The sequence below is a fragment of the Falco biarmicus genome, chromosome 4 (genome assembly GCF_023638135.1).
Source record: "Falco biarmicus isolate bFalBia1 chromosome 4, bFalBia1.pri, whole genome shotgun sequence".
Taxonomy (NCBI): Eukaryota; Metazoa; Chordata; class Aves; order Falconiformes; family Falconidae; genus Falco; species Falco biarmicus.
This window is the reverse complement of record NC_079291.1, coordinates 59615890-59633787: the sequence shown is the minus strand read 5'-3', so window position 1 is coordinate 59633787 and position 17898 is coordinate 59615890. Positions and strand designations below refer to the sequence as shown.

The following is a 17898-nucleotide window of genomic DNA, read 5'->3' as shown; positions in this document are numbered from 1 at the left end:
GATGATGTTGATGATGATGATGATGATGATGATGATGATGATGATGATGATGAAGAGGAGGGCTCATCTCTGGCTTCTAAAGTAAACACAGGAGGTATCTTGGCAGAGGAACATGCAGCAGAAAGCTGGGATTGCTTTCCCAAATTCTTGGCCGTTTCCCTTGCTGCATGTCAAAGCTGGTATCTTTGCCTAATAGTGATCACCCCTCCGCGAGCTGATCACTATCTGGCAGCCTGTCTGCATTTCCCCAGCCACTCTCAGAAAGAAATCATTAAGGTTCTGGTGCTGCGGTGAGCTCTCAGGTGCGGCTCCGGCTGCTGCCACCCTGCCGGAGTCCTTCTGCAGGAGGCTTCTTGCCCCAAGCACTCAGGGCTCATCTGCCCTCACCAACCAGGGAAAACGAGCCCCTTGCTATGGTTGTTCGCTCTTCACCCAGCATCTTAGTTCATCCTCCAAGTCAGAGATCTGTGTTAGTTTCTCCTGCTCCAAGGACAACTATCTTCCCACTCTCTTTCCTCTAAATCCTACCCCTCCTACATGCTTCCTCTCTCACCTGAGTTTCTTCCCCGTTCATCAGCCTGACCACCGCCAGCCTTTTTTCAGCCAGGCACTGAGTCACCAGTTGCACTGAGAAGTTACTAGGCTGGAGAACAGTTATGTTTTTCTGAGGAACATCAAGGCACGGCATCTGCTGAGTCACCTGGAGAAGAAACTCTTTGAGCCACAGCTCCTGGTGTGCAAACACCAAACTCCAGCAAGATTGGAGAGAGGAGCCTGGAGAAGAAAGCTTGGTCCTTCTCTGCGTTGTCTGGTGATGTACACATGGTACAATTATTCTCCAGATGTGTTCCAGGAAATCAGACCAGGCCTGTTGCATGATCATTCGAAAGACTGGAAGAGCTTTTCACCAACATCACCTTTTTTCAACCAAGAGATCTAGACACCCTTGCAGTGGGTGGCTTGTTACTTAGAAGCCCACAGAAGATGGCTAGGAAAAGCCAGCCGGTTGCTAATTAGGTTCATATTACATATACATAGGGCTCCCTATGTCAAAAACAGATTTTTAAACCTTGACTTAGCATTAGGTCACTGACATAGACGTAGGAAGTTGAGATGTTTTGCTTAGCAGCCCAAGAAAATGAAGCTGCCTTATGGCTGAAGCATCCCTACCTGTCCCATTCACACCAGAATAAACTCTGGGATAAAGGAGATCCAATACATCCATCTCAGTAGACAGGAGGTATCTGCAAACAGTGGTAGAAGTCAGTGCTTAAAGCAGATTAAATGTTTCTCTTCTTTCTCTGCATCAGGTTTTATTGCTGTTGTTATTCTTTCTGTTGTGAGAGATGATCTTTGAGAGAGAATTTTTCTCTCTCTCAAAGTGTATACAAATGCCAGGACATACACTGGCATTTTTCCTGTACCTTTGAGCGACTCATCAGTCTGTACCTCCTTAATTTTACTGAGATCTAGCTGAAACATGTCAAGGAGCCATGAGGATTTTTTCCCATGCAAAGTAGTTTCTTTGCAAAAAAAAAAAAAAAATAATCTAGTTATTCTGTTGCAGCAGAAATTGCCATTTCATTTCAAAGAATAGTTTTACAAGCAACAAAAAAAGTCTGAGCTTCTGTCTCATGTAGTTCTTGCAGGAGTTTAGCCCTAAATGAGGATTGATTTCCCTTTGGGTTGGGTTATTCCTTATGACCTTCCTCCATGTGGATTCTCTGTTGTCTAATAACAGGTCATCTTTTGCTGCAGCCCTTCCAAAGCAGAGGGAAGGAGAAGTTAAGGAGGTCTCTGCCCGCTACTGCTTTCCATTTTATTAAAAAAGAAAAATATAGAGCTGAAAAGCTTCAATGTATCTTTGTTCTTCCCTGACAGAGTATCATATTCTTTTCCCATACATGTTTGGACTAAAATCCAGATAAATATTCTCCTTAGTCCTAAGTGCATCCTGTGTACAGAAATGGTCCCCAAAGAGCGTGTAAGATGTATTTGTATCTATGTGCAACTTTGGACCAGTTGAATCGGTCCCTGAACCTTGCAGAGGGATGGAATAAGTCTTGTGATATTTCAGACCAAAGGAGAAGCAGATTCCATGATGAATGGATGATATGAAAGGAAGCACAATCCTAATTTATTGCAAAGTACTTAAATGGTATTTTGAAGGACAGTCCAACTAGATGAAAAGTCCTTTTGGGTTTGGGATCTTTTTCTTTTATTTTTTTTTTCCCTGTTCAGTAGTTCAAAATGGAAGCATCTTTTTCATGGTTGGAAAACCAAGCATTTGATTCTTTTTCCACAGAAATCACAATATTTCTAAAGTTTTGAGGTTCTGAGTATTTTAAGACAAACATGAAAGATTTTTACGTGAAGTAAAATTGTATGCAAAACCACCCTCTATAAAACCGTATTTTTACAATGGTCAGAAAACTTCAACTTATTCTGAGTGCTTGGCAAATGAGGCAAATGACATAGATATGTGAAAAATACTCAGAAGATTTTGGGGGGGTGTAGTGGTATATATATGTATTTGTATGGGAAATAGATTCATGTTAAAAAACATATGTGCCAAGTCCTAACTGGCAGTTTTAGCAGAGTAGATGAACTAGTGGGGGACTTTGCTCTTCCTCAAGGGATCAGGGTTTGGACAAGCGACAGTGAGAAATGGCAAAATTCCTGATGCAACTGGAGCTGTGCTCTGGGTCTACAAAGGAAACAGTCCCTGAGATTGCTCAATCAAACCCTCTAATTTGGTATCGATAATTAAAAAAAAAAAAAAAAAAGCACACACAAGTGTGACAGAAAATTCCTTACTGCCTGTCTTGGTGCAATAAAAGTCCTTAAACACACGCTCAAGTTTAAATACGCGCTGAAGTCCCATCGATTACAGCGTTTGCTTGAAGCACAGGCTGAAGTGCTTTTCTGAATCTGGGCTTCCTGCATTTTCCTTAGCAGTGTTCTATGGCCAGAACAAAAAGTAGCTGTAGGATTCATTAGAGGGAGAAGGGGAAAGAAAAAAGAAAAGAAAAAAAAAAAAAAAAAAGAGAGAGAGTGCAAAAGGAAGGAAAAACAAAGAGGAGGAAACTTTATGGCTCCGTAAACAGCTGTAAGCAATGTCTCTGGTCGGGTCAGACCGGTCTGAGTTGACAAGGCAGTGTCTCCAATTATATAGCATGCTGTAGCCTGTAAAAATGAAATCAATTTGTTATTTTTCTGGGAGAACATTATAGCGTGAGTTCACACATTTGGTGAGCCTGATGACTCAGTGAAAGCCAAAGCAGGAACTCGCAGACGTGTGTGTGTGTGTGTGTGCGCGCATGTGTGTGCACAACAGAGTGAGGGTACGTCTGTGAGCTTAGCATGACCACATGCACATTCCGAATACTCTCTTGGAGGAAAAGTAACTTGCTGTATCGGAACAGTGGATGGTGAAAATCCCATTGTTCTTGTAGGGTTACCTAAACACCACAGTGATGGAGCTTTCCAGCCATGGTTCTCATTTCAAAATTGGCTTCCTCTCTGAGTAGTTTCAGGATAAAATTCCCCCAAGCACTTAAGCACTTAAGCAATTTAGAAGTCCAAATCCAATCTTCACAAGGATCTGAGGTCTTTGAGCCCAGTCCTTCAAGGTATTTAGCACTGACATAGCCCCAAACAGACCTCAATTCAGGGGGACGGGCGTTAATGAGAGGTTTGAAACCACAGTATGTAACTTATATTGCTGATCATTTAAAAAAGGTTCAAGTTGGAATGCTTTGGGGCTGGGGGGAACTAGGAGGGTTAAGACTAGCCACACTCCTAATTACTATTGAAATTCATAGTACAAGTCTAAATATCTTTAAATGCTGCAGGTATTTTTTGTTGCCTAATAAGTTGCCTTCTCTCTTCCCTCCATTCTCCTAACTTAGCATACCTGACCCAAAAATTTTGATCTATTTTCATTGAAAAGTTGATTCCAATGCCCAAGGTATATGGGCATCGTACTGGGTGGAAAGGGGCAGGCTCTCTCCCAGGCCAGCCAGCTGTTGCATTGCAAACACATACATACATACATACATACTTTCCATTTGTCATGAAACCCTGATAGGGGTTAGGCTGGGAGAAGTCAGAAGTAAGGCAGCAAAGGTGTTTACATGAAACTTTAAATTACTCTTCTTTCATTTGCAAGTAACTGTTGTTCCTCATCCCAGGTAAATTTATCCATCAGCAATATCATTAGATGAGTTCATTATAACCACGAGATTTACAGCTCTCATAAACTGCAGTGTAGGTGGCAGATTAAAATGTTAAGGCTTATACATCTCTAATACTGTGATCCTGGCAAATCTTGTAAGATAAATGAAGCTGGATGGAGGCAGATCTCAGCAGAGAGACCTCCAGGGAGAAACCCCAGATGTAGGATGTGGTATGGAAACAATATCAGGGTCACTGTGTCCTGGAGCCAGGCTTGAAAGCGTGGTTTGAGGAGCCATTATTCTGCTAGATGGGTTGTTTCTCAGATGACATGTATAACAGAGGAGTTAATTGCCTAGTGTAATTAAAGAGTTCCTGAGACTTTTTGCAAGGAACCGGGTTGTTAATACTTATATTCTCTTCTCTTCTCTTCTCTGCTGTTCTGTAGATCCTAAGGGAAGACAAAGTCAAAGAAGCATCTCTTGCACTTAGAGTGGAAGTTGCCGAGTGTTGTGGTGTGCCTTAGTTCCTGTGGGAATTCACTGTCCTGGCCAAACCTCAGCTCAGATAATTACACTCTGCTTTAACATCCACTCAAAGTTGCCATTGAGCATGCTGTTTTCCAAATCCAGACCCAAACTTGTATTGGGTGTTATAAATAAGCTGCCATGATCCACACGAGAGGTGGCTGCCACATATCTCTTGGCCAAGGCTTTCCTTGGTGTCCTCTTCCCAGCCCTCCAGGCACTACCTTTTTCAGCAAAAAGGTGAGATTCCTGGTCCCTTTTAGCTTGCTAAAAACAAGGTGTCTAGTTTATGCTCATCGCTTTTCCACAGCCAGTTCCGCCTCCTAGGCATCTCCAGTGATTCAGCCCACCTATCTGAGGCACCTATCTTAGGATGGGCTGAATTGCTCTCTGGAGATGCTGATCTTGCTCCATGGACTCTAGTAGACAGCTAACTTGGCTGAGATGCCTAACTTTTAAATGGTCAAAGTCGAGTGAGATGAGTCCCACACTTAGAGATCCTCTGATGAAAGGTGCTAGAGAAATACAATACTGCATCATCATCACCATCGTTATTATTAATGCAGGGCAAGGGTGAGGGAATTATTCATGGGAGAAAAGTTACCTCCATGCCTGCGTGTTTGCAGGATCGGACCCAGCCACAAAATTATGTACATACTTTCTGGGCTAGAAGAGAAAAAGAATTTAAATATAGCTCTTGTACTCCTCTCTACGATGGAAGAGGAGATATCTAACAAGAGAGGTGGAAAGAACAGTTAATCCAGTAGGTTTCAGTCTTTTTTTTTTTCCAGACTGAAAGGAAAAGGAAGGATGGACACCTGCACAGTGAATTTGATCTAACAACAGGGCTGGATTTCTTAGTTCTTTTTGTGAACCTCTTAGCAATAGTCTGCCAATAGCCAGATCCTCGGAGACCAAAAGCTGAAGGCCTCACTGCAATCAATGTTACACACTCATAATTTCTGAACTAAAATATGGCACTTTGGTAATTAGTGTTAGACTGCTTACATCGAGGTTTCGTTATTAGTGGACAATACACAACAAAAAAAACCCCTCACACTGAAAAAAATCTTTTTCATTACAATCTTGATTCATGTCTTCTAATGCTAAACTTATTGCTTTGCTGATCTATGTTAAGTTGGTTTTCAAACTTTCAACTAAAAAGTTAATTAAAAATCATATTATTGTCCACATTCTGTAATTGCCTGGGTCTGGGATAGTTTTAATGTCAGAGAAGAAAATCCCTTCCACCCAGGAGGAACATTAGTTAGCAGAAGATGTCCTTCTCCATTTAAAATGATGGGGTTTGTCAAGTTCCATTTCCTTTCTTTCCATTCCAAAACTTCTCCAGGTTTTATTTTCATTTTCTTAGGAAAACGGAAAAATAAACACAACATATGCTAGAACACTGGTGTTTTTCTGCGTAAAAGAACACCATTATACAAGTGTAGACTTATTTCTTCTACCTGTCCAGCCACCTGGCCTCTAGGTTGGTGGTTCAAGTCTCTACAGAAGACTTTCATGGAGCTGGGAGCTGATGTATGCTATCAGAGTGTAAAAGACACAGTAGGCTCAACTATGTCTCCTGTGTCTGGTCCCTAGCTCTGGGGTATCCTTCCCAGCTTGACAAACCCCATCATTTTAAATGGAGAAGGACATCATTCTGCTAACTAATGTTCCAGCTGTCCCTGTTAGGTGGGCACCTTAGTTCCTCCATCGTGTATGCCAGCCCTGTGTGGTGAGGGTTTGTGGGAACTGAATCAAGGCTGACTTACAGATCCTGTCCCATGAGCCTCTTGAACATCCAGGTGCCATTTACCATTCATGGCAGCCTCCACTCTTTTTGAAACTTCACAGCCCCCCAGTTGCTTATTTCTCCCCATATTTGTTTTTAGGCAGCCTCAGATACATGAAGTTCATGCTGGTCAACCTCACCAGCCCATGGGAGATTGTGGTTGGGGCACCACAGAGGGCCTAACTGGGATGCTGTGGGATGGAGCAAGGACCTTCCACTCATCACTTGCTAGCAGCTTCCCTGAGAGCCCTTCTGGTCTAGTACCAGGAAGTGTGAGACAACCCTTGATAGGTTTTCCTTGTAGCTTGACAGAACCTACGAAGACTTCTCCAGCCACCTTCTTCATTTCAGTATTGTAGTATCATAATACCAAGGGCGTGTTATTGAGTCTGCATCTTTTTAGCTCTGCACATCTTGCCCCCTCCTTCATCATGTGGCTGAGATCCATCTTCAAAGAGTTGTGGCACCACAGAAAGGCAGCCAAAAGGAGCAAGAAAGGACATTAGAGTGAGATGAACCTCTGGAAATCTGAAGAGATAATGAGAAAGGACTGGGAGGAGGTGTGACATCCTGCCGTTAGGGGATCCCACACAAAGGGAGCAGCACAGAAGAAAACCTAGGGCATCTGCTAGCAAACATAAATCTGTTGTAAGCAGGTGGACATCCTTTGATTTAACTTCTTCAGCAGGACCGTCTGCCACCTTGCTTCTGTGTAAGACAAGAGAGCTAAGGCATTGCTATTGCTCAGTTCTCAATATTCAGTGGGCACTTTGGTGCTTTCTGGGTCTTATCCTGGGTCATTAGACAAGTTACACTCTAGCTGTCCAACATTAATAAATGCAGTTATTTTACCTGTGTCGGGGACCCCAGAAGGACGTTTGCTGAGGAAGCTCTCAGCAGCACTTGGAGCCAGCAAAAGGCCTCTCCAAGATGAATAGCAAAACAGAACTCCTGCAATGTTCAAGAATAACAGAATTCAGGAAGAAGCAAGTAGATGTATGTGCTGCTATATGCTGCCACCGATGTGTCAAGGACTTTTGACAGCCACACTGAGAAGGTAGTGACCTTGAAAAGTCAGTAAGTGGTGCTGTACAGCTAGGTCATCCAGAACTGAAGCTTTCTCTTTTTCTGAAAAAGCTATGAGCATGTATTTCCTGCATATTTCTTCCTCATAAACTGGCTGTCCATTCCAAAAGGCAGAGTACATGTAATTTATTGAGAAGGTGGCCAGGTACTTATTTACAACGGCTCTGCTGAAGGAGCAGATAGATTGAGATAAGGGAAATTAAGAGCTCTCTAGGTGTGTTGGCAAAGAAAAATGCTCACTGAAGGTTGAATTAAACACTTCAGGGCATGCAAGGCTTAAAGATAAGCCAAGAACTTTGGCTGTGGACATACAGAACAGTGTTTTCATGCCTCCTCCTGAACTAATGAGAAGAAAAGGCTAATTGGCTTGGAAAGAACAGCTCGTTGACCCTTTCCCTTGGTTCAAACTTGAGCAGTACCTGTTCTGGGGATGTGTTTGTACACTGGAGTGCTGCATGAATTCTCCAGTGGAAAAGGAGAGGTTGGTGTCAATGCATCTGGGAAGTCTTGGTGCTTAAGAAGTTTGAAGCTGATGCCTGGTTAGGCCACAATAGGTGACACTTGGCTCATTTTTCAACATCACATTTTCAAAACCACCCACATGCAGAAGACAGCTGAGAAGCAGATCACAGGAGAGTGGAAAAATGCAAAAGACAGGTTTAATCATTGGAAACAGTGAGAAAAAAATGAATGATGGGAGCTACTAGAGAGTTGAGTAACAGCAAAATGAGATTCTGATCTTTATAGACTTTCCCAATCTTTTCTAAAGGTTTTGGTGGTTGTGGTGGTGGTGTTTTTTTGTAGGGGGAGGGGAGGGTTGGGAGGTTCATAAGGTTCATACCTCATGATCAATAAAAAGGACAGGAAACTGAAAGAATTTGGTTCTCCTAAAGATAAATTGACTTTAGATGGAGGGAGAAAGTGTTTACATCTGGAAGCTGGAAGCAAAGCAGATACCAAAAGAGGGTGCTCTGTTAGATGTTATCACACTCCAGAGTCTGCAAGCGTGCTAGGAAGGGGAGTGTGCTTAGCTACATCTAACAGCAGAGGCACTCTTCATGGAGAGATGTTTTGAGCTTCCACCCTGTATCTTCAGCTGGAAGTCAAGTGACTACACACTCCTCCATGGAGTGCCAAATTTACATTACACTGTCTCAGTGCCTGATGACACCTTGAGAACAAGACTCCTGCTGGAGATTGTCTTTTGCAGATTAAACTTTCCAGACTGTAACATAGATCAAAGCAAGGTGTGACTGTTTTCCTGCTGTATTGAGAAGGGAGCAGTGTAAAAAGCAATTAAAAGTATTTCTACATGTTTTTATTTTTTTTTAATCTTAGATGATCTTCCCAGCAACGGAAACGAATAGTTGAGGGCACCAACCTATAAACTCCTCTTCCGATGACTGGTATTTTCACTCTGCCACTGTAGTAACCATCAAAAAACATAGACAGGCATGAGTTTGGCTGTTCACATAATTAAAGTTTATGAGACTGGAATCCCAAAGTTTCATCCAGGTCCTATTAAATAGCTCAAGAAAGTCCTCCTGGCTTCACAGCATGATGGATGGAGCCTACAGCAGGTTGATTCTATCTCTGTGGATACTTTATCTTTGGTGGGAACTGGACAGGGTGCTTCTGAAAGCTTTAGGAGGGATGATGGTGACTCCAGTTGATGTGGGAACAAACTCCACAGATGTTTCCACTAAAGTTAACTTTAGACACTGGAAAGTGTCCACATCCTGGACTCCCTGTGTAGTCAGTGGCTGAATTGTTCTCTGAAGGATGAATAAAAGCAACTAAGTGCTCTTCTCTAGAGGCTTTGATGAAGGCATCTATCTCTCCCATTGTTTACAGAGATAGGACCATCTAGCTCCCAAGCCTGAAGATGGAATCTATGAATACCTCCCAACTGCCAGTCCTCAGGGGGTTGAACAGATTGAGATTTAGAGATGTGGCACCCTAAGACTCCACATTCCCAACAAGACCACAGAGGCAACACACTCAACAAGTCCTCTGAAACCTGAGAAGGTGTTTTAAAATGTGTCTTCAGTCCAGAAACTTTGATCCAGTGTTTGTATACAGCTTAACAATGAGACAAAACTGTACACAGTGCAGTCAAAGTGCAAACACCCTTTGGCTTGGCATGGGCTCCATTTCACAGGTGCTTTTCTGCCACTAGTTGTTCCCTGAATTAATCTCAAGCTCAAGAAAACCCACATCAAGCCACTTAGATAGGGAAAACAAGTTATCTGGGTCCTTTTTCTTGGTCTTCTCCTGTGGGTTCCTGCAGGCTCCTGCAGGAGCTTGCCTCCTTCCTACAGCTGAGCTCTTTGCATGGGCTTCAACACAGCACTTAGCTTTCCTGGGTGGGACTTTTTCAAGGAACCTAGCCATTCCAGTTGTTTGGTATCATGGCATGATTCATCTGGAGACTTTTACAGTGCAGACATATCCCACTCAACCAGTCACCCAGGCTGTCTTGATAGCCTAGCCAATACAGTCAATGGAGGCAAGGCCATGATTCACCTCATCCCAAAGCAGACATCTAAAATGGGCAGATGAACCATGCCCTAGAAGTGCCTGTTTCTCTCCACTGACTAATTGAAAAAGCAGGTTGGGCTGAGCAGATCAGCTGGAGATGTCCATGTTGCAGACATTAGAAAGCAGGTGACATGAACAAAGATTATGGTTAACGCGAGCTGCCTTCCTCCCTCTTTCAATGCAATGGAAAGAGAGACGTGCTTCTGGAGGACAGTTCATGCTATTTGTCTCATCTTACCTCCCTTGGGTAGGATGAATTGTCCTCTAATGTTAAGTGAGATTAATATTCTCCTAAAAGTGCAACTGAGGTGGAAAGAGGCATCTAAGTTTAGGAAATCAGCTGCAAATTCTTTGCTTTCCCAGGCACCTTCTACCTTGTCCACCTAAAGTTCATTTACTGGAGGGCTGAGCTGGTTATCTTGGTTCTAGATTCTTACCTAGAGTCATTTGAGCTCCAGAAGTGAATGTCCCTGTGTCTTACTTGCCTGGGAAGCACTGATTTGTAAAGGCTAGTTTATGCACAGTCAGCAAAGCTGACTACAAATAGTTGTGGTACCTGACCATCTGAATGTCCGTCTCCTTTTCACTTCTGTCCCCTCTGGACCACCAGGAAGGGAGCAAACTGGCTGCAGCTGGTTTTCTTCCATAAAAGGACAGACACTTTAAAGCATTTTTTATCCCAGCCTAAAGAAGTGATAAAGTCAAGCTAATTTTCTTCCGAACTCCAGCAATGATAGAATTCTTGCACTTTTTTTTCTGTCAGAGCAATGAAGGCATGTTCCCTGACTGCCTTGTTGATAGTTCAAACACACCAGGATGTTCCCAAATGAAAACCACATCGCAAAATTGAATGTAAACAGAAATACACACTGCCCAGGCAGGTTTCTGTTTGTCATTAATTCTGAGCAGAAAAGTCAATCAAGAGATTTAATTAGAATAAAAGGAAATTATACTCTAAAAATCCCTTCAGTTTTAGTAATCAAGGTTATTATTAGAAGCACCAGTAAAAACACTTTAAAAATCTATCTAATTAGCCACATATCTGCTGATCTCTCTGCATAGCTGACTTGTTTGTCTCTAAGGCTTTAACCAACATAATAGTTCATGGACACTCCTTTCAACAGACTGAGCACAGAATTTGCATTCAAGTTGTGTTGTTTTGTTGGGGTTTTTTGTTGGTTTGTTTTTTTTTTAATTTCACTCTGTTCACTTTAACCAAGGCAATTCACAGACTGATGGCCAAAGCAGGCTCTCCATATCCTTGTGACAGTACAGCAAAGCTGGCGCTGTTTTGTGAAAATACAGCACCATTTTTGAAAATTCCCAAACTGAAACTGTTGTGAAAGTAAGGTGAAGATACTCTAAATTAATATCCAGAAGGACACTGGCAGCCATTCTAATAATTTATTTTTAAAACACTTCAACCTGCTTAGAAAGACCCGATATTGCTTTGCAAAGTATATACTTGGATCAAGCAGGTGTGGAAATGCTTTGCTAAACAGTAGAAAATCTTTTCCATCCCAGTCTTTCAGGGATGTTACTGGTATCCCAGGCATGGCTCCCAACTTGCATGCCCATAATCACGAGTGTTTCTGGTAGCATCAGTACCATTGTTCACGCAGGAGAATAACATTGATATTGGACCCATACCAGAGCCCTAGGAGAGTTTTAACCCAAGTTCTTCTGTTCCAGCAGGGCTACATTTCTACTCCCTTTCCTCTGTAGCACAGCAAATTTAACTGCTTATGGTAGCACACTTATGTAGCACTCCTGCAGCCTTTAGCTCAGAGTTGGCTTTTGAAAGTTCTCAGGATCCAAACTCCTTGAGTCTTTAGGGTCACCTTCAGGGCACAGAAGTTACCTGGTAAGGTTCAAATATACAGGACACACTGCTGAACTGTATGATTTTTGTCAGTTCTTGGTGATTGCTTTTGCAAGACTTGGAGCATGGTGTCTTCCACTGTTGGTATTACTATTTGGTGTAGCTCTGAAAGTACTTTTGACTGTCTAATCCCTGGGCTTCCTCAGCTGCCAAAATTTCCTGTAATACTGACGTGCTCTTGTATAGGTTTGCTTGACTTGCAAAGAAATAAATGTGGGTTTAACCCTCCAGTTGCAAAGGAAACTAGCTTCATGAGCTGGGCGTCTGTGGGAAGAAGAAGCACAATGATGGATTGAGGTTTTGAGAGAATGAAGAAAAGGGAAGGAAGATATTAAAAGTAGAGTTTCTTGCCTTGTTGGGCCTGTAGGGAACTTCAGGAGAGAGAGGATGATGTTTGGGGGGAAACGAGAGTGGAAAGGATGTTTTCTGGAGAGGGAAATGCAGAAGAACTGAAGATGTTGGTTTTCCATCCCCATTCTTGTGAACCAAGTACAAAGGTGAAAGCCAGCCTGACACAATTTCTTTTTTCCTTGGTTTTTTTTCCAGGTCCTTGGCAATTGGTCACCAGTATTCCTCCCTGGGGACTCAGCCCATCCTCTGCGGGAGCATCCCAGGACTGGTACCCAAGCAGCTACGCTTCTGTCGGAACTATGTAGAGATCATGCCCAGTGTAGCAGAAGGGGTAAAGATTGGGATCCAGGAATGCCAACACCAATTTCGAGGGAGGAGGTGGAACTGCACGACTGTCAATGACAGCTTAGCCATCTTCGGGCCTGTGCTAGATAAAGGTGAGTGCAGCGCTACGGGTTTGGTGACAGCAACATCCATGGTGGAGTAGCAACAAAGACCTTGAGAAACCTACTGTGAGCCCATTTGCTTCTGATGAAGTGTCGTGCAAAATGGGCTGCAGGAAACAGGAATTGAGCTTGATGAAGGAGACCTGTGACACAGGCAGGGAAAATTTTGTTATCCCAGGACCCCATCCAAGCAGCTCAAACCTGACTCAGAAGGTCTTTTGTAGAGACAAGAATATAATTAAGCATTCTTAGAGGAATAGCAAGGACATGTGTGCCTCCCCAACGTAAGGAGGGTGTTTACCCACCACCTCGATTATACAGACAACATCCAGTCACAGATAACCACTACTTCTACCTCAAACCTCTACTGGGATTGTGTAGGTGACCCAGAGAGCTGGGAAGAGCCCAGCACACGGAGAGTGGGGTCATCTCTGACCCTGCTTGGAGTTGGAGGTTGGGCTACAGACCTCCCAGGGTCCCTTTCAACATGAATTATCCTATGATCCTATGCCCCTTGGAAGGAGCACAAAGGATTATTGTGTTTTCAGTGATCAAGCTGGACGTCTGGCTCCTTTTCTGACCCCATGGCATTTCATGCCGCATTTTCAGCTCGATGGATGATTGCAGAGGGGAAATGATGGGCTGTTGGGGATGGTTCCAAGGGGCTGGACTGACCAGATAACATCAGTTTTGATGCCATAATGGGATATAATGAAGATCAAAGGCCTGAGGAAATCACCATCAATTAATGGTTCTGCTTTTATTGGTTATAAATGTGGCAAATTAAGACGAGGGTGGCAATTCAGGCAACTAACTCTGACACACTGATATAAATGGGAGCACTCAGAAATATTATGCCCTGTGTTGTTGAATGCAGTGGGATTTAAGCACGTTGCTAAGTCTGAGTATCTGGTCATTTCCCTTATAAATTGGCAGAAACCTATTATAGCTTGTATTTTATCCTTCTTTGCCCTTGTAATACTGGTTTTAAAGTTCAGCCTGCTCCTGCTGGTCTCAGTAAGCCTGGGTCAAGCTCTGCTTTTCCCTTTGCTACAGAGGGGTTCATCCCAAATGTAGACTCATTTTGCATTTGATTTCTGCTCAGATAGTAATTCCAGGTGCCCTGTGCAGAGCCCTGCAGGAATATGGCTGCTTTCTCTTAGGAGAGCACCAGCAGAAGAGGCTTGGTAGTCCTCTTTTCTTCCTTCCTTTCTTTCTCAATTTATTTATTTATTTATTTTGCAAAGAATAACAGTTACAGGTCCTGAGAATCTAAGAGTTGGAATTACTTTGTCTGGAATAGTGGAGTAGCACCGTTTGAACTCATATGAGAGAAGAGGGAGCATTTGGGATATTTTCAGGGAATCTCCTGTATTGGCATATGTAGCTGATCTACACCCATCTTGGGGCACGTTCCTCCAGCATCTGGAGGTAGGGGGTTTGTTGGGTTTTTTTCTGCATTACTCGGAAGAGACTTGGACATTTCCACTTGCATTAATTTTGAAAAATAGGGCAGCCAGGAGAGAGCAAAGCCTTGGTTTGTATCATGGCAGGGCCTCCACCAGCCAGAAGAGGCGTTTACCGGCACCCAGCAGGAGAAGGGGTGGTTTTGGCTAGTGGGGTTACCCCATTAGAGCTGGACAACTGAGGCACCTTGTTAATGCTGCTGTCACTATTGGGGTTTAGCGGTGAGAGATCATCCCAAAATGATCACACCTGTAAGATCTGCAGCATGGTGCACTTGAGTCCCTATGAAAGTGTCATACCGCAATGTTTTGCTTGTAATTAAAGCATCTCTTCTGGGTACATCCCTCCTGGGTGACTACAGCAGTTGGCCACAACTACCAAACTGAGTATTTTCCTCATAGACACAAGCCCAACGTGACTTTCCCAAGAGCATTCACTGGGCACAGGCAGTAAGTGAGCCAGATAACCCAATGTCTTTGCCTCGTCACAAGGCTGGATGTCCTCAAGGACACATGGAGCACATCATGCTCCCAGACGGTCTCGGATTAGATGCTCCACATCTCCTGTAGCAATTACACCTTGTGCACAAGGAAAGCGACCCTCACCCCCTTCTTGATCGAAGGAATCTCGATCCCACAAGCTTCCAAATGCTCTTATCTCACAAGGATGTCAACATGAAAAGTCTGTCCCTCCTTGAGACTGCAGGCTTTCGGTAGCCAGGCTCAGGGAGGAAAAGAAGGCTGGGACGATTTCATAACTGAAGAATGTTGTTCCTTGAGGGAGAATCAAACCACCCTTCAGTTCTGCTTCACCTACAGCAGGAGAGGGGAGAAAAAAAAAAACCAACAGCTCAGTTGCATTCTTGTGCAGCAGATCCCCCAGGGTAGGAACATATTTGAGCTCCTACCCAGAAAGAGAGAAGGAGGAAAGGAGAGAAAGAAAGCGAGCAAGCAAAACCCTATTTTGCAGCTTGGATTTTAAGTCACCCAAGATCTAACTGCAGCTTCTCATCTGAGTCAATAGGGACCCCATCCTCCCCCAGCACAACCCAGCCTAGTCACTAAAGCAACTCCCTTTTGCCTTGCACGACTATCTGCAATTCTTTCACTGAAAAAGGCCGATTTTAATGCCTTCAGGAAATACTTTCTAGGCCCAAATCTCACTGAGGCTGCTTCACGGCCTGCGCTGCCCTCGCTGCTTTGGTATCTCATTGCTAATTCAGGGCTAGGCTTGAGCTGTGATTCAGCGATGCCAAACTGTCACCAGACTCTGGTCCTGTTAAGAGCCATATTCTGATATCTCACCTAAAACCGGACTCTTTTTTTCCCATCAGCTTACTTATGAAAAGAAATCCCTTATGTTTTAGCTACAACTATATTAACTGTATTATTATTTTTTAAATATTTCCATAGCCAGACCCAATGAATCACATATTGAACAGCAATGGTGTGTATCCATGAGCTCGGCTATAAGGGAATGGTGATGTACAGGGGATCCAGACCTGCCGCTATTTGGGAGCAATATTGGCAGGCTTGGACCTATGCCACTCTAGTTCTTCATATGTCACTCAGGACATATGAAGAGCAGAATGCCTCCATTCCATCCAGTATTTGATTACTCTGTTTTGCAGGTCCTTGGTCAGGGAATGAATGTTCCCTGCTCAAAGGGAACAGAGTCACCTTCCTCGTTGTGCTCTGCTACCTGCACGGGGAATGATTCAGGCATTAGCAGAGGGTGAAATTGCTATGGGGCCGTTGGAAGAGGGGTTTTCTCCTCCTTTGTGGTCTTGGGAGTGTATGAGTAGTGGTGCAGCTCCATGGATAAATGTTCAGATAGGTGCCACTGTTGGGTCTTTCTTGCAGAGCACTAGCGGTTTGCTACACTGTAGGTGTCTGGGGTACCCTAGGCTATTGGGAATGCAAAGAACAGGATGCCTGTATGGGAAAAGAAGCAAGCCTGATCTCTTTACCTCTGCCTAAACATACCTATCTGTTTATCAGCCATCTATAAGAGGCTACAGTTCATGTAATTCCCACTCTTACAGAAGTGCAGATCTCAGCAACCGGACAGTAGAAAGAACCCCTCACATAAGTTTTTCTAACAGAGTCATTGCTAGAGGAAAAAAATTGTCATCTGTTTCTTCACCTGTATTGCGTGAAGCAGTGGAGCCACACGACCTTAAGTGATCACCTTAGCCATAGCCCATGCCCAGCCACTTAGCTGAGAGGTTTGGCGGCTTGTCAGGCAGTTGCTGTGTCTTTCAGTTTCCTAAGGACAAGGGAAGACTTTTTGAGTTGCCTTTAAAAACATACAAGATAAAACTTTGGAGGATGTAGTAAAGGGACATGCTGTCACCAACAACAGAATGTGAACATTGCAACCTATCAGGCATTTTCCACCCCAAACTTAAGTGCCGTATGTTGGGTATAATTGTGTCTTTCACCCTGGTTTTAGGTTCTGTGGACTGAAGACACTGTCCATGTTTGGGTTGTGGTGCATTTTGTAGTCTCTCAACACCATGCCAACTCTCTATGAAACTCCTCTGGGCAGAAATATGAACCAATCTCAAGAGAAGTAATATAATAAAAGCTTATGATGGCCCTGTCTCTTTAAAGGACCTCAGCACATAATTAAGTCAAAATAAAAGTTTCCTCCCTCTCCTCCCCCCATTCAATAAAAGTAAATTACCTCAAACTATTTAAGCCCTCAGTTCGTTTAAATTTAAAAAGGGAGCCCTTGTCTATCTGTTTCTTTCACTCACTCCCACCTCCTTCTGCTAAAGACTGGCTGGGGCTTTAAACCTGCCAGCTGGACTGAGAAATGGTTAATAGTTATTGTGGAGGAGCAGCTTTTAATGAACTATTGAAGAATGATACATTGATGGAGTAATGGGAGTTTAAGTCGCTCTGTAATGAAACAGGTTCTCAGTGCGGACCCATTGTGGTGTAAATACAGCACGTCGCTCCCACTGTTTGGTCAGGACTAAATAGCAGAGGCCAGAGGGGGGTCAGCTTATGGGGTCTCCGCTTTAGTTAATCAATCTGATTGGATTAGGGTCACTGCGATCCCTAATAATGTCAAAGGTTACGCCAAACTGGATTAAATGCTTTGTTGGGGAGGGCTCAGATTCTTTCAGCTTTCGCCGACGGGGCTTGTTTATTAGAGTTTAACACTCGTGCAGCCTTGGGAAGCCACACCGTCCCTTTCTGCGCGTTGGGGTGCTCGCGGCGTGCGCGGGGCTTTGAGCGAGCCAGGGCAGGTGCGCGCGCGTCCAGTCGCTTTGTCAAGTGTCTGCGCCCGTCGGATGTGCCCTCTGAGGACATATATCAAATTCCCCGCTGGACAAATGAGAGCCTAATGGGTGATGCAGAGGCTCGGAGGCATAGATTAATTCCAGACATAATTGTTGGCCGTCGACCCTGTTAGAAGGCGAGTGATGAGAGCCACAAGGGCGCTGTAGTGACCCACTGATCGCGCCCCCCTGGGTTAACCCTGTTCCTGTCTGGCAAAGAGGTGTCCTTTTTGATACAGCTCCTGTTTGTGCAGCTACCAGGATGAGCATGGAATGAAATATGGAGTATTCACGACCACTTGATTGCTTCCTTATGAAACTGGGTAGATGTCTTG

General features: G+C 43.8%; 1 protein-coding gene across 1 annotated transcript in view; it reads left to right on the top strand.

Moving 5' to 3' along the window:
• Positions 1-17898, top strand: part of WNT3A (Wnt family member 3A) — a 91667-nt gene that overhangs the window by 38229 nt on the left and 35540 nt on the right. Inside the window, exon 2 of the mRNA XM_056336575.1 lies at positions 12554-12795. Coding sequence (XP_056192550.1) covers positions 12554-12795 — 242 coding nt within the window. The remainder of the gene's footprint in view (positions 1-12553; positions 12796-17898) is intronic.